General features: G+C 47.1%; 1 protein-coding gene across 1 annotated transcript in view; it reads right to left on the reverse strand.

The window, feature by feature from the left end:
- Nucleotides 1-24,367, reverse strand: part of THSD4 (thrombospondin type 1 domain containing 4) — a 434,172-nt gene that overhangs the window by 20,448 nt on the left and 389,357 nt on the right. Inside the window, exons 14-15 of the mRNA XM_060259859.1 lie at nucleotides 21,264-21,437; nucleotides 285-464 (exon numbers count right to left, since the gene is read on the reverse strand). Coding sequence (XP_060115842.1) covers nucleotides 285-464; nucleotides 21,264-21,437 — 354 coding nt within the window. The remainder of the gene's footprint in view (nucleotides 1-284; nucleotides 465-21,263; nucleotides 21,438-24,367) is intronic.

Here is a 24,367-nt window from a genome sequence, read left to right on the forward strand (position 1 = left end):
CTGAGAGAGCTCTGAGAGAACCTGTGACTAATCCAAGGTACCCCAGCTGGCTTCATACGGAGGAAGAGCGGGGAACCAAACCCGGCTCACCAGTTTTTAACCATTACACCAAACTGGCTTGGGAAAGTGCAGAAAGGGGCGACCAAAATGACCAGGGGGCTACAGCAATCGCTGCACTAGGTTGGAGACCCCTGAACTAGAAGCAGGGCCTCTTCCATCCAGCTTGAGAGCAACCGTGTATGTTTGCACGTACAGCCTGAACTGAAAGGAAAAGGAAGACTTACTGTGCTCCATTCGGTGCTGAACCATTTTGCGCCGCAAGGCTTGAGGTCACAGCTTTGTTGGCTGGGGGGCCTTTCCAGATACGAACATTCGTAGGGATTCAGCATTTCAAAACCGCTCTCGGCCTTCCGGATACAAATCACTTCCCTCTGCTGGGTTCCGCTGCCGCATTCGACCGAACACTGCACCAGGCGAGAGGAAACAAATTGACGCGATCTATAATGCAGAGAGCTAGCATAAAAAAGGCTTTTTGAGCATTAACGTTTTCTGCAGTGTGAAAAAAAAAACGCAGAGATTTCTTTTGCTGCAGCGTTTCGAATCTTCGCTGTGCCTATCTGGGAAGCAGATCAATGCGCACCTCTCTGGGCGTAGGTCTTGATCCAGTTTGTGCGCGTGCACGACACCACCGGAAGGAAGGCAGCATGGTATAGCTCGATCCCATCAGATTTTGGAAGCTAAGCAGGGTCAGTACTTGGAAGGGAGACCACCAAGGAAGGCTTTGCAGAGGAAGGCAATGGCCGACCGCCTCTGCTTCTCGCTTGCCTTGAAAGCCCCTTGCTGGGGCCAACGTAAGTTAGAAGTTCAGCAAGGTCGTTACTTGGAGGGGAAACCACCAAGGAAGGCTCTGCAGAGGAAGGCAATGGCAGACCACCTCTGCTTCTCACTCGCCTTGAAAGACCCGTGCTGGGGTCAACACAAGGTTGAAGCTAAGCAAGGTCAGTACTTAGAAGGGAGACCACCAAGGAAGGCTCTGCAGAGGAAGGCAATGGCCAACCACCTCTGCTTCTCACTCACCTTGAAAGACCCGTGCTGGGGTCAACATAAGTTGGAAGCTATGCACAGTCAATACTTGGAAGGGGGACCACCAAGGAAAGCTCTGCAGAGAAAGGCAATGGCCGACCACCTCTGCTTCTCACTTGCCTTGAAAGCCCCTTGCTGGGGTAACCATAAGGATGAAGCTAAGCAAGGTCAGTACTTAGAAGGGAGACCACCAAGGAAGGCTCTGCAGAGGAAGGCAATGGCCAACCACCTCTGCTTCTCGCTTGCCTTGAAAGCCCCTTGCCGGGGTCACCATAAGGTTGAAGCTAAGCAGGGTCAGTACTTGGAAGGGAGACCACCAAGGAAGGCTCTGCAGAGGAAGGCAATGGCCGACCACCTCTGCTTCTCCCTTGCCTTGAAAGCCCCTAGCTGGGGTTCCCATAAGTCATCTTTACACACACACACACACACACACACACACACAAAGTATTGAGATATTTAGTTAATGCAACAGAGCTTTGCCCAGTCAAAGAAACATGATCCCGAGTGCGATAAATAAACCTCCTGAGAAGTCTATTGCAAAAAAGGTAGACTTACATTTCTTCAAGGAGATCATCACTTCCCATTCAAGTTGCAGTCAGAAGAAGAGAAAGGAACCTAATCGAAAGAGGGCTTTCCCTATCACAAATAGGCAGCTCGTCCAGCATTGTGTATGTAAGAGTATGAAGGCATTGTATCTGCAGGAGACCTGCAGAGACATGTGTCTCCATGGAAGACCATGTAAAGAGAGGGAGAGGACAAAGTGGGAAAGAGAGAGCGAAGGGGTCAGAGGCCAGCTCCGCCTCCCAAAGTCCAGGCATGCTGAGTCGTTCACTCCAACACATAACTCCATGTTCCTTCCTGGTTAGCTACTGTAGAAAATGGAATGCTGAACTAGATCAGTGTGAAGGTCATAGTTTGCTAAGGGTGTCAAAAAACCTTGGACCTTGGATGGGTCACTGCACCAAGTAAACTTGGGCTTGTGGGCCAGTCCGTATAGTCAAAGTGATGGTATTCCCTTTAGTAACATATGGCTGCGAGAGCTGGACCATAAGGAAGGCTGAGCGCAGAATAGATGCTTTTGAGATGTGGTGCTGGAGAAGACTCTTGAGAGTCCCTTGGACTGCAAGAAGATCAAATCAGTCAGTCCTAAGGGAAATCAACCCTGACTGTTCCCTGGAGGGTCAGATGCTGAAGCTAAAGCTCAAATACTTTGGCCACCAAAGGAGAAGGGAGCACTCACCGGAGAAGACCCTGATGCTGGGAAAGACAGAAGGCAAAAGAAGAAGGGGATGGCAAAAGGTGAGATGGCTGGACAGCGTTACTGATGTAACTAACACAAATTTGAGCAGACTTTGAAGGATGATGGAAGACAGGAGGGCCTGGTCTCGCTTGGTCCATGGGGTCGCAAAGAGTCGGACTCAGCTGTGTGATGGAACAACAATAACAAATACCCTGAGGGTTAGGAATCACTGGACTCTTTGCAACCCCCTGGACCAAGTCACGCCAGGCCCTCCTGTCTTCCACCATCCTCCGAAGTCTGCTCAAATTCGTGTTTGTTACGTCAGTAACACTGTCCAGCCATCTCCTCTTCTGCCGTCCCCTTCTTCTTTTGCCTTCTGTCTTTCCCAGCATTAGGGTCTTCCCCGGTGAGTGCTCCCTTCTCATTGGGTGGCCAAAGTATTGGAGCTTCAGCTTCAGCATCTGACCTTCCAGGGAACAGTCCTTTAGGACTGACTGATTTGATCTTCTTGTAGTCCAAGGGACTCTCAAGAGTCTTCTCTAGCACCACAGCTCGAAAGCATCTCTTCTTCTGTGCTTGGCTTTCCACTGGACTAGACGCTTCATATTTTGGAGAACTGTGACTTTAAACCTTTGCAGAAAGCTAAAGAAAGAGGATATGAGATGGATTTTTTAAAAAGCGACAATGAAGCACAGGGATTTCTCTACATCTCAGACAGCAAAATTAGAGACCGTACAGACAAGGTTTGCCTTGTTAATGATTTCTTTCTTCTAGCCACTGTCGGATCCCGATTTTTACACCCTGCCTCTCTCATTTATCACAGCTTGGCTCCCAGAGACTGATATCGCTGTCTGTGCTTGGGTACTGCTGTGAGCATTTTGCTTTAATCATGAGGATTAATTGATTTTTTTTCCCCCTGGGGAAACAAAACACACAGGGAAGCATTAATGCTTTGGTTTGGGAACTGCTCACTTTCTCCGAGCGACGGCATCGGTCTGCGAGAATAACGCAAAAACAGCAGCCCTCTTTGTGCTCCACAGAAATGCCGAGTTTTTAAATTGAGGCACACACTGCCTGTTGAAGTCTAATGCAAGTACTGAAAACCTGATTTGTGCACCAAGGGGGAATGCGGTTGTTCTAGGGGAACTGGCAAAAAAGAGAGAGAGAGAGAGAGAGAGAGAGGAAAACTGAGGTTGAGAAGAAGTTTCTCTACTACCACTGCTACATCACTAAATCAATGGCCTTTCAGAGTACCAATGTAAATCAGTCTCTAATCCCCTTAAAATGATCATGGAGACCAGGGGTGGAATTCTAACAGGAGCTCCTTTGCATATTAGGCTGCACCCCCCCTGATGTAGCCAATCCTCCAAGAGCTTACAAAAAAGAGCCTTGTAAGCTCTTGGAGGATTGGCTACATCAGGGGTATGTGTGGCCTAATATGCAAAGGAGCTCTTGCTAGAATTCCACCCCTGATGGAGACCGTCCTCCAACACCATCAAACCCTAGGACATCTCCACCATATTTGTCCTCATGTGGCTCAACGGAAGAGACTCGGCTTGGCATGCAGAAGGTTCCAAGTTCGAGCCCGGCATCTCTAGTTAAAAGGACCAGACAGAGATGAGCCAGTTTGGTGTAGTGGTTAAGTGTGCAGACTCTTATCTGGGAGAACCGAGTTTGATTCCCCACTTCTCCACTTGCACCTGCTAGCATGGCCTTGGGTCAGCCATAGCTCTGGCAGAGGTTGTCCTTGAAACGGCAGCTGCTGTGAGAGCCCTCTCCAGCCCCACCCACCTCACAGGGTGTCTGTTGTGGGGGAGGAAGGGAAAGGAGATTGTGAGCCACTCTGAGACTCTTCGGAGTGGAGGGCAGGATATAAATCCAACATCTTCTTCTGCTGCTGCTTGGGAGCCTGCAGAGCCACTGCCAGTCTAAAATACTGAACTTGATGAGGAGAGGCTGTGGCTCAATGGCAGAGCCCCTGTGTTGGATGCGGAAGGTCCCAGGTTCAATCCCCGGCATCTCCAGTTGAAAAAGGACCAGCCAGTAGGTGATGGGAAAGACCTCTGCCTGAGACCCTGGAGAGCTGCTGCCAGTCTAAGTATAGAACGAGAGTCTGTTTCGGTATAAGACAGCTTCATATGTTCATGCATTGTAGAAGAAGCGACACGGCTCAGTGGCTGAACATCTGCTTGGCATGCAGAAGGTCCCAGCTCCCAAATTCAATTCCCAGCATCCCAGGATGAGGTAATCAGTGATAGAAAAGACTCTGGAGAGCTGCTGATATTGACCTTGATGGACTGAGAGGTATGATTCAATATAAGCAGGGTTGGAATTCTAGCAGGAGCTCCTTTGCATATTAGGCCACACTCCCTGACGCAGCCAATCCTCCAAGAGCTTGCAAAAAAAAGAGCCCTGTAAGCTCTTCGAGGATTGGCTACATCAGGGGCATGTGGCCTAATATGCAAAGGAGCTCCTGCTAGAATTCCACCCCTGCATGTAAGACAGAGTCACGTGTGTGTTCAACGTATCCTGTCTGTCGTTTTAAAAATGTAAACCCTTGAAGGCTTTCAGGAGGGGAAAGCGCCCCCGAGTAGCCATTTTAATGCAATTCTCACACATTAACAGACTAACCAAGAACAACGACCCTCTTGTAATGCGCATTTCTGGATTGATTTCAAGATCTGGGACATCTGGAAAAGGTTAGCTGTGGAAAAGCGGACTTGGCTACCGACAACACAATCCATGAACTTCAGCAGACTCAAAAGGGTGTTGCTGGATTTCAGCTTGCACTGAGGACTCTGGAGGACTCTCAGGCTCCAACAGCTCTGCAGCAACTCAGTTTCCTTTCTTAGTCTACTCTAAGCGAAATTCTGGTTCTCCTAGAATCCCAAAACAACATACCGCTTTACTGAACTGTGAGGATATGGTAGAAAGCTGTGACACAGAAGGAAGCAAGAAGAAGAAGATAGAAGAAGTTATTGGATTTCTATTCCACCCTATCCTCTGAATCTCAGGGTCTCAGAGCAGCTTACAATCTCCTTTACCTTCCTCCCCCACCACAGACACCCTGTGAGGTGGGTGGGGCTAAGAGAGCTCTGACAGCAGCTGCCCTTTAAAGGACAACTCCCAGGAGCGCTGACCCAAGGCCATTCCAGCAGGTGCAAGTGGAGGAGCGGGGAATCCAACCCGGTTCTTCCAGAGAAAGGCAGAAGGAAGCAGATGACAGCCAGTTGCTCGGGGGCCTGAGAGGAGCCCTCCAGGGGCCTGGTTTGGCCCCCGGACTGCATGTTTGACACCCCTAAACTGGGTAAACCTTTGGTCTGAATCAGTGGGAAGCTTGGTGGTGGTACAAGGTGCCATCCAGTCCAAGTCAAGAGGCATTCAGAGGTGGCTGGCCGTTGCCTGCCTCTGCAGAGCAACCCTGGACTTCCTTGGTGGTCTCCCGTCCAAGTACTCACCAGGGCTGACCCGACTTAGCCTCTAAGATCTGACAATATCAAGAATTCCTCTGCATATTAGGCCACGCCCCCTGATGTAGCCAATCCTCCAAGAGCTTAGAGGGCTCTTAACTACAGGGCCTACTGCAAGCTCCAGGAGTGTAAGCTCTAGGCTGCATCAGTGGGGCGTGGCCTAATATGCAGAGGAGCTCTTGCTAGAACAAGAGCCCTGATGTAGCCAATCCTCCCAGAGCTTACGGAGGGCGAACTGTAAGCCCTTGGAGGATTGGCTACATCAGGAGGGTGTGGCCTAATATGTAAAGGAGCTCCTGCTACAAAAAAAGCCCTGACTTGGATCATCCCCGTCTAGGCAAAAATGGAATAGATATACCCAGTTTCCATTGATTCTGTGACCCTTGTGTTTTCTTGGATTATAGTTTCTATTTCTTTCTTTTATTGGGGGAGGGGGGGTTGTGATGGATTGAGCAAAGCTGCAGTAAGAGGCCTTAAGAGTTCCCTGCTTTCAACCAAGCCCCTGGATCTAGTTTTCCTTACACAAACTTCCTTTCCAGGAAGATGCCTTCGAAAGGTAACGCTGGATTGTAAACTGGTGGAACCGCTCGTGGGGGAGTGGGGAGGGCAGGGGTGTGTGGTTAACTGGCACCCGAAGAGTTAATCTCCTGGCGGACTCTGCAATTTACAGTGCTGTTAACGGGAATTATGATTTGAACTCGGGGGCGCCCAAATCCGAGTCAATCCATAAATCCACCCTATTGCTTCAGGGTTCTAATTTATTTCTCCCAGGCAATAAATTCTTCAGGACTATGCACCTCTGGACGTTTTAAAGCTCCATAATACTTTAGTTCTCCCCCCGATCAGCTACAATATATATGATCATATTATCTAAAAAACAAATATGTATATAAGATGGATTTGTTCTGAGAGCAGCGGTGGCTGATTTGTAGGTGTATTTAGAGGAGATTTTCTGCTTCCTTCTCAACTCGGTTTCATTGTGGCTTTCAGTCTCTAAAATTATTTCTCCATTTCCTGGGGACGAATCCATTCTGAGAACTTGAGTTCCAGCATTGTGCCTCCCTTGTGCAAATTGAACCCTGTGGTTCTCTGTTTTTCCCCACACACACACACACTATTTTCGATTCCTCGTGCTGCTTTTTCTTCATTTGCATGCATTTCTCAGCGTCATTTGGCATCAAGAAATCTGGGTTACGTTCAACATAAATCACCCATACATTTTATACACAAACTGAATACTCAAGACCAGACGATGCGTGTATATGATGCAGAAAAAGTAATTAACAGGTGGAATTCACTGCCACAGGAAGTGGTGACAGCAACAAGCATAGACAGCTTTTTTCCCCCCATAGACAGCTTTAAGAGGGGGTTGGAGCAGACTTCCGGGGTTGGAAAATGCCGAGCTGAATTGCTTCTCAGAAGGGGAGCAGGCTGGGGCTTCTGTTCGGGGTAGTGGAGGGCAATTTAATGCCTACTGCCTACTTTTCTCAGTCAGAGATCAGTCCAAGATATGCAGGGGAAACTCTGAGGAGATTTACCTTGGCTAAAGGGAGTCCCAGGGGGGTGCTCCTTTGAGACTTTGAGGGGTCTCCGGAGACAAGTTGCATATTCATCATCTGCAGAAGTTTTCAGAGTCATTTATTTGACATAAGTTCGACAGGATCCTAACCTTCTTTGAGACTGCTAAATCTAAAACTATACAAGACCGGTGTTGGATCTGGATAACTGCAGAAAAAGGTGCTGATGACTATCTTCATTCCGGGACTATTTAAAGTTAAACAAAATAAAATCAGAAGGTGGGAAATAGAGATTCAGAAAGTTTGGAAGAAGAAGGGGAGAAGGGGCGAAATTTGAACTTTGTAAATTTAAAGGACAGTGCTAAAAAGTGGAAAGGAATTTATTGTTTTGTCTACTTGCGGTTTTGGTGAGAAAGACCCATCGTCACAGATTTGCAGTTCTCACACAGGAAATACATCAAACATCGCTAGATCTTTTTACCAGTGAAAACGGGATTTGGTGGCAAGAAAAGTAGGAAGTGTCGGATGGGAAAGGGAAATCATTGAAGCAGCTAGCCTACTCTAGGGCTATAATATCATAGAAAACCATCGGCGTCCATTGCTGGGAGGTCAAAATTTAAATAAAGTTTTTAAAGTGTTTGGGACATTAAAAATTGGTGAAGCTGACAGAGGTGACAATATAAGGTAAATACTATTGGACATTATCGCTGATAATTATTTTAGAAGCCTTTTGAAAGAAATTTTTTTTAAAGGAAGCAGAAAGTCGCGACTGCCATTTTGGAAGAAATAAAAACTTTAAAAATTAATATCTGAGCCCAGGAGGCTCTGAGGGCAGTGAAATTAGGCTTATTGAAAAGGGCAAGCCTTACTATCAAACCTGATAGTTTAAATTTAATTTGGAGAGGTCAAAATTTTCGGTGTTTTTTTAAATGTCAGAGCATAAGTTAACCCGTGCAAGGACGGCCTCAATGGAGAAAATGCAAGTGCAATTAGAAGCAATGGAAGCCAGGATGATGAAAGGGGTGAGAGATATGATAACTGCTTCTAAAAAAGAAATTAGAAAAGGCATTGAAGAGCTAAGGAAAGATATAGAAGATCTCAGCAGTTGGAGCCCTCTGCTCACGACCTGAGATCAATCCCAGCAGAAGCTGGTTCAGGTAGCCAGCTCCACGTTGACTCAGCCTTCCATCCTTCCAAGGTTGGTAAAATGAGTACCCAGCTTTCTGGGGGGAAGTGTGGAAGACTAAGGAGGGCAATCACAAACCACCCCATAAAAAGTCTGCCATGAAAATGTCGTGAAAGCAACACCACCCCAGAGTCGAAAACGACCGGTGCTTGCACAGGGGACTACCCTTACCTTTTTAATTGTGAGTTTCCTGCATTGTGCAGGGGGTTGGACTAGATGACCCTGAAGGTCCCTCCCAACTCTATGATTCTATGATTCTTTCCACTGGAAATGCCAGCGATTGAACCTGGGACCTTTGGCAAGCCAAGCAGAGAGGATAGAGAGCAGAGAGCTGCTGCCAGTCTGAGTAGACAATACTGACTTTGATAGACCAAGGGTCTGATTCAGTATAAGGCAGCTTCATATATTCATAGACTGTGGTAACATCAAAGAAAGTGCAAGAGGTGGAAGAGAGAGTGAAAGTACATGATTCTACCTTGCTAAAAATGCAAGAGAAGGTGGCAATTCATGACTGCAAATTGATGGAAACCCAGATACGTCTGAGAGGAGTACCTGAGGATGAAGAGACTGATTTGAAAGGATATATAATAAGAATAATTGCAGAATTTTTGGAGGAAGATCCTGAAGGAACTAGAAGCATGTATGACTATATGTATAGAGTGAACTCACTATATGCCAAGAAAAAAAATCTACCAAGAGATGTGGTTATAAGATATATGACAAAAGAAATGATGGGAAAATGTTGAATAAAAATTTTCAAAAGACATTGATAGTGGGAGGCAGCAGAGTAAGAATCATGAAAGAATTGCCAAGACAAGTGATAAATGACAGAAAAGCATACAAAAATTTGACAGAAAAACTACGTGACAATGAAATGAGGTCTAGATGGATAATACCTGAAGGTCTGAGCTTTGAACTGTAAGGAAAAAGGATTACAATTACAAGCACACAGAAACTGCGTAGGTTTTATGAAGAACATAAAGAATTTGCACCATGATGGATTACAAACTATTATCTTGGAATGTAAATGGACTAAATTCACCACAAAAAAAGAAAGGCAACGTTTCATTGGATTAAAAAGCAAAATTGTAATATAGTTTGTTTACAAGAAGTGCATATAAAAAAAAAGGATTACAAATTTTTATGGAATAAACAACTGGGACTAGAATTTTATTCATTGGCTGAACAGAAGAAAAGGGGAATGATTTTCTATATTAAACAAGAATTGGAGCTGAAATTAGTGTTTAAAGATAAAGATGGAAGATTTGTAGCAGTAGAAATAATATTAAATGACATACGTGTCATAGTATTAAAGAAAACTGTTTTAAAATGATGTATAGATAGTATATGACTCCTAAGAAATTGGCAAAGATGAATAATAAGATGCCAGACAGATGTTGGAAATGTAAAAAACATGAAGGTTCTTTCTACCATATGTGGTGGACTTGTGAAAGAGCAAAAAAGTATTGGCAGATGATTCAACAAGAAATTTCTAGGATCTTGGGATATGAATTTAAGAAAGTTGCAGAGACTTTTCTGTTGGGGTTACAAATGGAAAAATTTCCAAAAGAAGATAGAACTATAATTTGGTACTTGCTTTCAGCTGCTAGGACATTATATGTGCAGTTGTGGAAGCAAGAAAAAATACCAGAGAAATGGGATTGGATTGTAAAAGTTATGACATGGAGTGAAATGGACAAATTAACAAGAATTTTAAGAGACTATGATTTAGAAGTTTTTAAGATGGAGTGGGAAAAAGTTCAGAAGATATGTAGAAAAAGAGTGGAAAATAAAAGGATATTGGACAATCTTTGATAATGATTAAGTCTTAGAAAAAAGAAGAACATTAATTTTTGTTTTTATTAGTTAAGGGTACCTTTAAACATTAGTACTTTAAGTAAATAACACCGGCGGGGGTCAAGTAACGGGGGGAGGGGTGGGTAGACAGTAATATATGGGATTGATAGAAGAAGTTATTAATGATGCAAGAAATATAATTTGTTACCATATGTTACCAAATAAAATTGTTTTAACCAAAAGAGGGGGTTGGAGCAGAGGACCATCAGTGGCTATTAACCACAATGTATAGATGGAACACTCTGTCTGGGGCAGTGATGCTCTGTTTTCTTGGTGTTTGGGGGCCACCATGATCTGAAGTTCTGGCCCCATCGGTGGACTTCATGATGGTAGTTGGGTTTTGGCCACTGTGACACACAGCATTAGACTGGGATGGGGCATTGGCCTGATCCAACATGGCTGCTTTAATTTTTTTTTAATGTCGTGGGTCTACAAAAAGAGAGTGAAAGAAAACTGAAGTTCCATTGTTTCTTCAAGATAATGTTTGCTTTCCCCATTGTTGAAATTCACAGTCAGCTTCCATCTTACAACGCGGGGAAGTTTCTCCAAAGACACACCCATGTGCCTCAAGGTCCCCAAATGTCCAGCTTTTCCAAGAAAAGCCATCCTTTTTGTTATCCATCCTCTCCATCAATCTTTTTTTTCTCTTTCCCTCAATGCAAATGCTGAGCTCATGTTTGTGCACAGCTGCGGCAGTGGACGCACAGTCTTCTGGTGGTCCTGGGATGGGCACCAAGCCTTTGTTTCCAGATGCAACTTTGTCTTGGATGTTTGAAAGGAAGGGGAGAATCACAAAGATCAAAAGTCCAATTCAGCACATATTTTGGCGCACAACCATACTCTGATCTTCTGAATTAGATGCATAGGAGGCCTGTGGTCAACTCAGAAACATCCAACATCTGCTTAAAGGGAAAACCACTGAGGAAATTCAGGGTAGGGTTGCCAATCCCCAGGTGGGGGCAGGAGATCCCCTGGTTTGGAGGCCCTCCCCCACTTCAGGGTCATCAGAAAGCGGGGGGGGGGATGTCTGCTGGGCATTCCATTATTCCCTATGGAGACCAATTCCCATAGGGTATAATGGAAAATTGATCTGTGGGTCTGAATATTGGATACTGTCCTGGTAAATATATTCCACTGTTGCATACAGTTGTCTCTCTTGTCTATTAATTCCTTTGTTTGCCTGTCCCTCTTCTTTAGTGTCTTCTGCTGCGTATAAATTCTCTAACATCTGGGGCTCTGGGGGAGGGGGCTTTTGTTTGAGATAAAGGCACCAAATATGTAACACAGCATTCAATGCCTCTCCTCAAAAGACCCTCCAAGTTTCAAAAAGATGGGAGTAGGGGGTCCAATTCTATGAGCCCCAAAAGAAGGTGTCCCTATCCTTCATTATTTCCAAAGGAGACAAGGTATTTAAAAGGAGCACAGTTCCTTTAAATGTGACAGCCAGCACTCCCTTTGGAATTCAATTGTGCTTGTCACAACCTTTCTCCTGGCTCCACCCCCATGTCTCCTGGCTCCACCCCCAAAGTCCAGAGATATTTCTTGAATTGTACTTGGCAACCCTAGTCCAGGGTCATTACGCAGAGGTAGGCAATGACAGACCACCTCTGAACATTGCTTGCCTTGAAAGTCTAGGATAGGGGTGGCCAATGGTAGCTCTCCAGATGTTTTTTTTGTCTACAACTCCCATCAACCCCAGCCACTGGCCATGCTGGCTGGGGCTGATGGGAGTTGTAGGCCAAAAACATCTGGAGAGCTACCGTTGGCCACCTCTGCTCTAGGAGGTTGCCGTAAGTTGGCCGAGACTTGGTGGTGAGTTCCACCACCACCATGATCAGACACCTTCCATTGTTCCTTGTACAAGGTGGGTTCATTATCAGGGTTAAGGGAGATCCTTTCTTTCAGAAAACTCCAGAGTTCTTAGCAGTTCATACTTTTAGAGCAGGGGTGGCCAAATTGGCTTAATGTAAGAGAAGAAGAAGACCGCAGTTTTATACCCCGCCCTTCTCTCTGAATCAGAGACTGAGAGCAGCTCATAATCTCCTTTCTCTTCCTCCCCCACAACAGACATCTTGTGAGGCAGGTGGGGCTGAGAGAGCTCTCCCAGAAGCTGCCCTTTCAAGGACAACTCTGCTAGAGCTATCGCTGACTCAAGGCCACTCCAGCAGGTGCAAGTGGAGGAGTGGGGAATGAAACCTGGTTCTCCCAGATAAGAGTCCGCACGCTTAACGACACCAAACCGACTCTCCACATAGAAGAGCCACATAGAATAAACATCAGATGTTTGAGAGCCTCAAGACAAGAATGTCAGAGTTTGAGGGAAGGAAGGAAGGAAGGAAGGAAGGAAGGAAGGAAGGAAGGAAGGAAGGAAGGAAGGAAGGAAGGAAGGAAGGAAGGAAGGAAGGAAGGAAGGAGCAAATAGAGGGGAGGAGGGATAGGTGGAAAGAAAACAACTTTAACTTTAAATGCATTCTCCAAATTGCCAGCTGGGTTGGCTTGGAGAAGTGAGTTAAAGAGAGAAATGCCTTCTCCCAGCCAGCTGATGGGGCGGTGGGGGCTTTGAGAGCCACACAAGATGTGTAAAAGATGGCTCCCAATTTGGCCACCCCTTGTTTTAGAGCATGTCCCCGCCCACACAACTTGGAAGTCTCGCACACTTGATTTTCTCCCACAGAAAGATCAAGAATGGATTAGCTCTCTCTGGAGGAGCTCAACATGGGGTTGCCATCTCTGGGTTGGGAAATACCTGAAAATTCGGGGACGGGGGAGAAGGAGAAGCACCCCACCCTTCACTGCCGAAGGAACTTCAGAGTGGCTTGCTACCACCTTCCCTTCCTCTCCCCGCAAAAGACACCTTGTGAGGGAGGCGGGGCTGAGAGAGCTCTGAGAGAACCGCCGTCGAGAGAACAGCTCTGCGAGAACTGTGACTGGCCCAAGGTCACCCAGCTAACGATGTGGAGAAAGAGTGGAGAATCAAACCCGGTTCCCGATATTAGAGTCTGCCGCTCTACACCAAACTAGCCTTGGAGGGTGGCTTTGGGGCAGGCCCCAAAGTCCACCCTCCAAAGCAGCCATTCTCTCCAGGGAAACTGATCTCTATTGTCTGGAAGTCACTTGTCAGAGATCCCCAGGCCCAGCCCTGGAGGCTGGCAACCCCAACCCGATGCTTTGCAAAGAACGTGGCATTGGCACAAACCAAGGTTTGAAATAACGAAAACTTAACGTGCAACTTGAGACAGGTGTTGATACTGTATAGTACACCCTGTACTTTTCGCTGGGACGAAAGGATAAGTATCTATTCAGGATATTACTTTAAAAAAAAAAAAGTTCTACCCAAAGTATAAATAAATCCCCCTTTAAACAAAATAACAGTTAATTGTGTTAGGCTTCTCAAACCCCTTTGGAGATCGTATCCTTTTTAAGTGACACAGAAATCCATCTCGCCTTGGATTCGTCTTCGAAAACAGAAAAGCGTTTCAGAAAGTGCCAGGAATAAGTATTGTGGGTGTGTATTTAACCTTTAAAGAAGAAGTTGAGGCCTCCGTCAAGCTCGAATTTGCATTTCAGAACGGGAACCGACACCCGGCTCATGAGAACGTGGCGGAGATGAAAAGAAATGCCCTTGTGGGTTCCGACCCTTCCCAAATATCACGCTGGACGGCGGCTTTGTTTTTCTGGAAGCGTGAAAAGCGGAGCTCTCGTCCCAGAAACTGCAGGGCTTGATTTGTTTTAAATCTTAACAAGGACAGTTTTGTGCAGAAAGGGGGAACTTTGTTCTTCGCTTGAAAAACAAAAAAGGACCCAGGTTACTGCATACTAAGGTTGTCGTGGTAAGGTTGTCTTACTAAGGTACCCGGAGAGCAATACTCCCTCTAAGCTGTGGAGTCTTGTGAGCAAAAATTCTGTTTTGTGAGCTCCTGGCATTAAAGTTGTGAGCTGCTGCATCAATCAGTTTGCTCTGTGGCCGTTTTTCCTGAGCTAAGACAAAAGTGTGTGAGCTGGAGGCTAGAGAACTGTGAGTGAGCTCACACTGACACAGCTTAGAGGGAACTCTGCTGGAGATCTCTAGCTATTACAGGTGATCTCCAGACTACCGAGATCAATTCCTCTGCAGAAAATGGACGCTTTGAGGGGTGGACTCTATGGCAGGGGTGTCAAACATGTGGCCTGGAGGCCAAATTAGACCCCTAGAGGGCTCCTATCAGGCCCCCAACTGGCTGCCGTCTGCTTCCTTCTCCCTCTCTCTTGCTTCCGCTTCTGCATCACAGCTTGCTTTGTCAGGCTTGTTCAATCGCACAGGAGCTAGAGTGCAATTTTTTTTTTCCATTGGCAGAGGCTCCTCCCTTGGGGAGGAAGAAGGGTAGGAACATCTTGCTTTGCCAGGCTCTCTCAATCACACAGCAGAGCTACTAGCCAAGCACTGCAACCGTATTGAAGTCAAATGCTTATATAGCATCGGCATAGCTCTTTTGGAAAATTGTTTGTAACCATTGTTAAGTGTCTGTTACACTGGTGTTATCAAAAAGCTGTTGTGTAAAATGTGGAGGTGTTTATAAAACTGTCAAGAATTGTATACTATTTAATAGACATAATAATTTGCTAGCACGGTGAGTTGACTTGATAGTACGGGTTCCCTCAATCGCACAGCAGAGCTACTGACCCAAGCCTCTCTTCCTTCTATTGGCTGAGGCTCCTTCCCCTCCTGGTCCCCTGGGGAAGGAAGGAAAGAGCCAGAGCTTCCTTTACCCAGTTCCCTAGATCCCATGGGAGAGATACAAAGAAAGCAACATTAAGACCAATGAGTTCTAATGTTCTAAACATGACCTATATTAAGATTTTTTTAAAAAAATCTTTGTGTTTGTCTGTGTCCCTTATAAAGTTTCTCTCTCCGCTACCTGGCATTACATTTTATGACACACAAGACCTGGCCCAACAAAGTTTCTATGTCAGATCCAGCCCTCATAACAAATGTCTTAAAGGCTAAGCAGAGTCAGGCCTGATTAGTACTTGGAAGGGAGACCAGCAAAGGGAGAGCCAACTTAGTGTAGTGGTGAAGTGCGTGGACTCGTATCTGGGAGAACCGGGTTTGATTCCCCACTCCTCCACTTGCAGCTGCTGGAATGGCCTTGGGTCAGCCATAGCTCTAAGTGTGCAGACTCTTATCTGGGAGAACCGGGTTTGATTCCCCACTCCTCCACTTGCAGCTGCTGGAATGGCCTTGGGTCAGCCATTGCTCTGAGTGTGCAGACTCGTATCTGGGAGAACCGGGTTTGATTCCCCACTCCTCCACTTGCAGCTGCTGGAATGGCCTTGGGTCAGCCATAGCTCTAAGTGTGCAGACTCTTATCTGGGAGAACCGGGTTTGATTCCCCACTCCTCCACTTGCAGCTGCTGGAATGGCCTTGGGTCAGCCGTAGCTCTAAGTGTGCAGACTCTTATCTGGGAGAACCGGATTGGATTCCCCACTCCTCCACTTGCAGCTGCTGGAATGGCCTTGGGTCAGCCGTAGCTCTAAGTGTGCAGACTCTTATCTGGGAGAACCGGATTGGATTCCCCACTCCTCCACTTGCAGCTGCTGGAATGGCCTTGGGTCAGCCATCGCTCTAAGTGTGCAGACTCTTATCTGGGAGAACCGGGTTGGATCCCCCACTCCTCCACTTGCAGCTGCTGGAATGGCCTTGGGTCAGCCATAGCTCTGGCAGAGGTTGTCCTTGAAAGGGCAGCTTCTGGGAGAGCTCTCTCAGCCCCACCCACCTCACAGGGTGTCTGTTGTGGGGGGAGGAAGATAAAGGAGATGGTGAACCGCTCTGAGTCTGTGATTCAGAGAGAAGGGTGGGGTATAAATTGGAAGTCTTCTTCTTGCTCTTCTTCAAAGAAATCCAGGGTTGCTCTGCAGAGGCAGGCAATGGTCAACCACTTCTGTTCAGCTCTTGCCTTGACCCGGATGACCCAAACTAGCCTGATCTCACCAGATCTCAGAAGCTAAGCAGAGTCAGCCCTGGTGAGTACGTGGATGGGAGACCATCAAAGAAGTCCAGGGTTGCTACACAGAGACAGGCAATGGCAAACCACCTCTGTTCAGCTCTTGCTTGACCCGGATGACCCAAACTAGCCTGATCTCATCAGATCTCAGAAGCTAAGCAGAGTCAGCCCTGGTGAGTACGTGGATGGGAGACCATCAAAGAAGTCCAGGGTTGCTACACAGAGACAGGCAATGGCAAACCACCTCTGTTCAGCTCTTGCTTGACCCGGATGACCCAAACTAGCCTGATCTCACCAGATCTCAGAAGCTAAGCAGAGTCAGCCCTGGTGAGTACGTGGATGGGAGACCATCAAAGAAGTCCAGGGTTGCTACACAGAGACAGGCAATGGCAAACCACCTCTGTTCAGCTCTTGCCTTGACCCGGATGACCCAAACTAGCCTGATCTCGTCAGACCTCGGGAGCTAAGCAGAGTCAGCCCTGGTGAGTACGGGGATGGGTGACCACCAAGGAACTCCAGGGTTGCTCTGCAGAGGCAGGCAATGGTCAACCACTTCTGTTCAGCTCTTGCCTTGACCTGGATGGCCCAAACTAGCCTGATCTCATCAGAAGCTAAGCAAAGTCAGCCCTGGTGAGTACAGGCATGGGTGACCACCAAGGAACTCCAGGGTTGCTCTGCAGAGGCAGGCAATCGTCAACCACTAGCCTGATCTCATCAGATCGCAGAAGCTAAGCAGAATCAGCCTTGATTAGTACTTGGATGGGAGACCACTAAGGAAGCCCAGGGGCAGGCAAAGGCAACCCACCTCTGCTCATCTCTTCCCTTGAAACTTTTACAGGTGTCGCCTTACATGGGTTGCGACTTGATGGCACTTCCCACCACCGTTTTGATCTCCCCCTTCTTGTGAGAAGGTCAGGATGCCGTCCATGTCGCTCCCTTCCTCATTTCATCACAAAACCATCATGCCGAATAGGGGAGGCTGCTGGAAGGACGTTTACTTGGAGAGTAACGATACTAAAGTAATTCCGTGCCATTCCCTGTTGGACGTCCAACTGACAGAACATCGACTGCACCCTCAGAGAACCTCGTTTCATGTCCAGAGGTGAAGAAAAACGGCTAGGGGAAATGGGGCTGGATTTGTAACGCAATCGAATTTGCATACCAACCCAGGCCATTCTGCACTTTTGGCACCCTCAGTAGAGATCGGCCACAGAAAGCGCGCTCCTTTTATTCACCGAAAGCAAGAAAGCCGTGTTTGTCAAAGGGATGAATGGAAAAGTACAACAGGAGTGAATCGCAAATTCTTCTCCAAAATCCTTTGGAACGATTCATTTCAAGATGGCTTAAGTGATAACGCGTTTTCCACAGAAAGCAAAACCTTAAGATTTAAATAAAATTGGGGGAAGGGATTAAAAATATATATATCTGAAGCTGTTTTTCTTCAGACTTTTGGCTCTGGAAGAAGCGGGGAGGAGAAAGCACTTCATTTCATCCCGGTTTCATAGTCTGGATTTCCACTACCCATTCTTTTTACTGCCTTGAGCTATTTCAGCTTATGCAACTGTCAGTTAATCTGATTTAGACGTTTCCTGACAGTATTCACTGCTCACTTCATAAATGATTTAGAGTTGGGAGTGAGCAGTGAAGTGGCCAAGTTTGCGGATGACACTAAATTGTTCAGGGTGGTGAGAACCAGAGAGGATTGTGAGGAACTCCAAAGGGATCTGTTGAGGCTGGGTGAGTGGGCGTCAACGTGGCAGATGCGGTTCAATGTGGCCAAGTGCAAAGTAATGCACATTGGGGCCAAGAATCCCAGCTACAAATACAAGTTGATGGGGTGTGAACTGGCAGAGACTGACCAAGAGAGAGATCTTGGGGTCGTGGTAGATAACTCACTGAAAATGACAAGACAGTGTGCGTCTGCAATAAAAAAGGCCAACGCCATGCTGGGAATTATTAGGAAGGGAATTGAAAACAAATCAGCCAGTATCATAATGCCCCTGTATAAATCGATGGTGCGGTCTCATTTGGAGTACTGTGTGCAGTTCTGGTCACCTCATTGGAGAAAGTCCAGAAAAGGGCAACTAGAATGATTAAAGGGCTGGAACGCTTTCCCTATGAAGAAAGGTTGAAACGCTTGGGACTCTTTAGCTTGGAGAAACGTCGACTGCGGGGTGACATGATAGAGGTTTACAAGACAATGCATGGGATGGAGAAAGTAGAGAAAGAAGTACTTTTCTCCCTTTCTCACAATACAAGAACTCAGGGGCATTCGATGAAATTGCTGAGCAGACAGGTTAAATGGGATAAAAGGAAGAACTTCTTCACCCAAAAGGTGATTAACATGTGGAATTCACTGCCACAGGAGGTGGTGGTGGCCACAAGCATAGCCACCTCCAAGAGGGGTTTAGATAAAAATATGGAGCAGAGGTCCATCAGTGGCTATTAGCCACAGTGTGTGTGTGTGTGTGTGTATATGTGTGTGTGTGTGTGTGTGTGTCTGTATAAAAATTTTTTGCCACTGTGTGACACAGAGTGTTGGACTGGATGGAGCATTGGCCTGATCTAACATGGCTTCTCTTATGTTCTTATGCTATGGGTGGTATGTGACAGGAGGATAAATAAGGACCAATTCTACGATTCTGTGTATGCATTTCTCAAAGTTAATCATAAATTTCATCAGAGTGATCAGGATCAGAGTAGGGGTCCATCAGAGAAATAAGGGGGACACGATCAGGGTTGGAACTACCTTTTTAAATTTTAAATTTTATAAACCTCTATCATATCCAGGGTCGGAATACTAGCAGGAGCTCCTTTGCATATTAGGCCACACACCCCTGATGGAGCCAATCCTCCAAGAGCTTACCAAAAAGAGCCTTGTAAACTCTTGGGGGATTGGCTACATCAGGAGTGCGTGGCCTAATATGCAAAGGAGCTCCTGCTAGTATTCCAACCCTGGATACGATAAGAGGTTTATAAAATTTAAAAAGGTAAAAAAAGTAGTTCCCTGTGCAAGCCCCAGTCGTTTCCGACTCTGGGTTGATGCCGCATCACGACGTTTTCACGGCAGCCTTTTATAAAATTTAGAGGTTTATAAAATTATTCATGGGGTGGAGAGAGTTGGCGAACCATCTCTGCTTCATCTCTTGTCTTGAAAATTCCACGGGCAGGCCTCATTTTGGGCGGGGGCTCACAGGAGCGGAGCGCTCCAGAACCTCTAAATTTTATTGTGCTCTTTCTTTCTTGAATTATAATTGTCATGATAAAACCTTACTCCCATCATACTTTATAAATGGCTTTCTCTTTCTTAAATGGACACAGTGGCACGAAGAAGCCAATTTGGTGTAGTGGTTAAGCGCGCTGACTCTTATCTGGGAGAACCGAGTTTGATTCCCCACTCCTCCACTTGCACCTGCTGGAATGGCCTTCGGTCAGCCATAGCTCTGGCAGAGGTTGTCCTTGAAAGGGCAGCTGCTGTGAGAGTCCTCTCAGCCCCACCCGCCTCACAGGGTGTCTGTTGTGGGAAAAGAAGGTAAAGGAGATTGTGAGCTGCTCTGAGATTCAGTGTGGAGGGCAGGATATAAATCCAATATTTTCTTCTTCTTCTTCTTCTTCTTCTTCTTCTTCTTCTTCTTCTTCTTCTTCTTCTTCTTCTTCCTTACCCTTCCCTCAATACTTGCTTCTGGGCTCCACTGTTCAAACCCCCCCTGGGAGAATTTTGCTGAACTCTAAGATTTGACAAACTTTCTAAGATTTCCCCTCACAAAAAAAATGGGAAAAGAAGCAAAACATATAAAGCAGATAGAGGGAAATCTTCTTCACGCCACTGTGCCCGTTTAAGAAAGAGAAAGTTATTGAAAAAGTACAATGGGAGTCAGGTTTTATCATGACAATTCTAATTCAAGAAGCATTTTAAGGTAGATGCGGAGCTGATATCATTTAGTAGACTTTCCTGTGATGTCAGGGGTATGTGGTATATGCAGATGGATTCTGCAAAGGAGTAGTGCTAATAAGCTCTGGGGCCTACAACATATGAACACATGAAGCTGCCTTCTACTGAATCAGACCCTCAGTCCAACAGAGTCAGGATCTCAAGCTGAGGTTTTTCACGCATACTTGCCTGGACCCTTTTTACTTGGAGATGCTGGGGATTGAACCTGGGACCTTCTGCTTAGAAGAAGAAGATATTGGATTTATATCCCACCCTCCACTCCGAAGAGTCTCAGAGCGGCTCACAATCTCCTTTACCTTCCTCCCCCACAACAGACACCCTGTGAGGTGTGTGGGGCTGCAGAGGGCTGTCACAGCAGATTCCCTTTCAAGGACAACCTCTGCCAGAGCTATGGCGGACCCAAGGCCATTCCAGCAGGAGCAAGTGGAGGAGTGGGGAATCAAACCCGGTTCTCCCAGATAAGAGAGCTATGGCTGACCCAAGACCATTCCAGCAGCTGCAAGTGGAGGAGTGGGGAATCAAACCCGGTTCCCCCCCGATAAGAGAGCTATGGCTGACCCAAGGCCATTCCAGCAGGTCCAAGTGGAGGAGTGGGGAATCAAACCCCGTTCTCCCAGATTAAGAGTCCACACACTTAACCAGTACACCAAACTGGCTCTTACCAAGCAGATGGTCTACCACTGAGCCACTGACCCACCTCTTTTTCTATGAAATGACCCCTGCCTACAGGATCAACGCATAAGTCAGCGGTGACTGGCTCACACTTTCTACCCATCTCAGTTTCACTGGAAGAGGTTTACAATGGAGAGGATGCGGAATCTCTGCCGCAGATCTGCGTAGGCTTCGACCAAATTAACGCTGCACACGTTTGCCCTATTAAACTCACACTTAAAGCTCTTGCTCAAAGCCACAAGGCCCTTCCGCATGACTGTAATCAGCTGGATCGTGACCAAAACAGTCTCCGTGTCGAACATACCTGGCTCCAGCTCCCGGCGAACCACTCCACCTTCCCCAAGCACGGCCCGTTGTCACAGGGGGTCGTGTCCGGAGGCCGGTTGTGCCCGCAGCCCTCCAGGGGCAAGCTGCTGATGTGGTTGGTCATGCAGACGACGGAGCGCGTCCGGACCCCTGCGCCGCATTCAGAGGAACACTGTCGGGAAAAAGAGACAGTCAATGATTCCATCCGCCCAATGGAGTGGAATGGAATGAGAGAACCTCAGGATAAGAAATTCTAGAGGAGGGGCAGAAGAAGATGAAGAAGATATTGGATTCATATCCCGCCCTCCACTCCGAAGAGTCTCAGATCAGCTCACACTCTCCTTTCCCTTCCTCCCCCACAACAGACACCCTGTGAGGTAGATGAAGATATTGGATTCATATCCTGCCCTCCACTCCGAAGAATCTCAGAGCGGCACACAATCTCCTTTTCCTTCCTCCCCCACAACAGACACCCTGTGAGGTAGATGAAGATATTGGATTCATATCCCGCCCTCCACTCCGAAGAGTCTCAGATCAGCTCACACTCTCCTTTACCTTCCTCCCCCACAACAGACACCCTGTGAGGTAGATGAAGATATTGGATTCATATCCTGCCCTCCACTCCGAAGAATCTCAGAGCGGCACACAATCTCCTTTTCCTTCCTCCCCCACAACAGACACCCTGTGAGGTAGATGAAGATATTGGATTCATATCCTGCCCTCCACTCCGAAGAATCTCAGAGCGGCACACAATCTCCTTTTCCTTCCTCCCCCACAACAGACACCCTGTGAGGTAGATGAAGATATTGGATTCATATCCCGCCCTCCACTCCGAAGAGTCTCAGATCAGCTCACACTCTCCTTTCCCTTCCTCCCCCACAACAGACACCCTGTGAGGTAGATGAAGATACTGGATTCATATCCTGCCCTCCACTCCGAAGAATCTCAGAGCGGCACACAATCTCCTTTTCCTTCCTCCCCCACAACAGACACCCTGTGAGGTAGATGAAGATACTGGATTCATATCCTGCCCTCCACTCCGAAGAATCTCAGAGCGGCACACAATCTCCTTTTCCTTCCTCCCCCACAACAGACACCCTGTGAGGTAGATGAAGATATTGGATTTATATCCTGCCCTCCACTCTGAAGAGTCTCAGAGTGGCTCACAATCTCCTTTACCTCCCCCCCCACACACACACAACAGACGTCCTGTGAGGTAGATGAAGATATTGGATTTATATCCCGCCCTCCACTCCGAAGAGTCTCAGAGTGGCTCACAATCTCCTTTACCTTCCCCGCCCCCCCCCCCCATCCCACAACAGACACCCTGTGAGGTAGATGAAGATATTGGATTTATATCCCGCCCTCCACTCCAAAGAGTCTCAGAGCGGCTCAAAATCTCCTTTACCTTCCCCCCGTCCCACAACAGACACCCTGTGAGGTAGATGAAGACCTTGGGTTTATATCCCGCCCTCCACTCCGAAGAGTCTCAGAGGGGCTCACAATCTCCTTTACCTTCCTTCCCCACAACAGACACCCAGTGAGGTGGGTAGGGCTGGAAGGGCTCTCACAGCAGCTGCCCTTTCAAGGACAACCTCTTCCAGAGCTATGGCTGACCCAAGGCCATGCCAGCAGGTGCAAGTGGAGGAGTGGTCAAACTCATTTGTTATGAGGGCCGGATCTGACACAATGAGATCTTGTCCAGCCAGGCCATGTTGGGCCGGGCTATATGTGTACCTATTTAAGATTAGATAGCAGGGATATAAACTTCTATAAAGGACACAGACAAACACAAGTAAAGAGGTTTTTTTTTAAAAAAAACCTTAAAACGTTAGCACTCATTGGTCTTAAAGGTGCTTTCTTTGTATCTCTCCCGTGGGATCCAGGGAACTGGGGAAAGGAAGTGCTGGCTCTTTCCTTTCTTCCCCTGGGGACTAGGAGGGGGAGGAGCCTCAGCTAATAGAAGGAAAAGAAGCTTGGCTCAGTAGCTCTGCTGTGTGATTGAGATAGTCTGGCAAAGCAAGCTCTCCCCTTCCCCCCACCTTCTAAGAGAAGAGCCTCGGCCAATGGAGAAAACAGGTTTTGCTCTGTAGCTCCTATGCGATTGAACAAGCCTTGCAAAGCAATCTGTTACACAGAAGGAAGCAAGGGAGAGGGAGAAAGAAGCAGATAACAACCAGTTGCTCGGGGGCCTTATAGGAGCCCTCCGGGGGGGCCTGATTCAGCCCCTGGGCCAGATGTTTGACACCCCTGATCTAGAGTCTTCCCCCAAGAAGTCCAGAGGTTGGATGCTGCAGAAAATACCTATTGATGAAACGGATTTGGGATGCGGGAGTGGGCCTTCCCCACCTCCCCCTTTTTCCATAGCCCCAAATGCACCCCCCCCAATGTTCTCCTACTAGTTAGAAGACATTGAGTTCTGGAAATGGGGTTGCCAGTTTCTAGTCGGTGACTGGAGATCTCCTGCAATTTGGATGGGTGACCTTCAAGGAATACCAGGATCATGACGCAGAGGTAAGCAATGGCAAACCACCTCTGAAATGTCTCTTGCCTTTAAAAAGCAAGTCTAGCTCACCACCTAGTGGTGCATAATTCTAAAAGAGCTAGAACTTCTGGTTGCCAGATAATCTTAGGATCTCCTGGCTATACTATACCCACTGCCATATCATCACCATCACCACCACCATTATCATCATCAATCAGCTCATCTCCAGACTACATGGATCAATTCCCCAGGGAAAAAAATGGTCACAGAAGGAGGAGGAGAAGATTCAGAGCAGTTTACAATCTCTTATGTCTCTTCCCTCACAACAGACACCCTGTGAGGTGGGTGGGGTTGAGAGAGCTCTTACAGTAGCTGCCCTTTCAAGGACAACTCCTGAGATAGCTATGGCAGACCCAAAGCCATTCCAGCAGCTGCAAGTGGAGGAGTGGGGAATCAAACCCGGTTCTCCCAGATAAGAGTCCGCACATTTACCCACTACACCAAACCTGCTCTTTTTTCCGGAAGGTGGATCCTATGGAATTACACCCCATTGTGGACCCTCCCCTCCTCAAATCCCGCCTCCCTCAGGCTCCACCCCCCCAAATATCCAGGTGTTT

The sequence above is a fragment of the Heteronotia binoei genome, chromosome 19 (genome assembly GCF_032191835.1).
Source record: "Heteronotia binoei isolate CCM8104 ecotype False Entrance Well chromosome 19, APGP_CSIRO_Hbin_v1, whole genome shotgun sequence".
Lineage (NCBI taxonomy): Eukaryota > Metazoa > Chordata > Lepidosauria > Squamata > Gekkonidae > Heteronotia > Heteronotia binoei.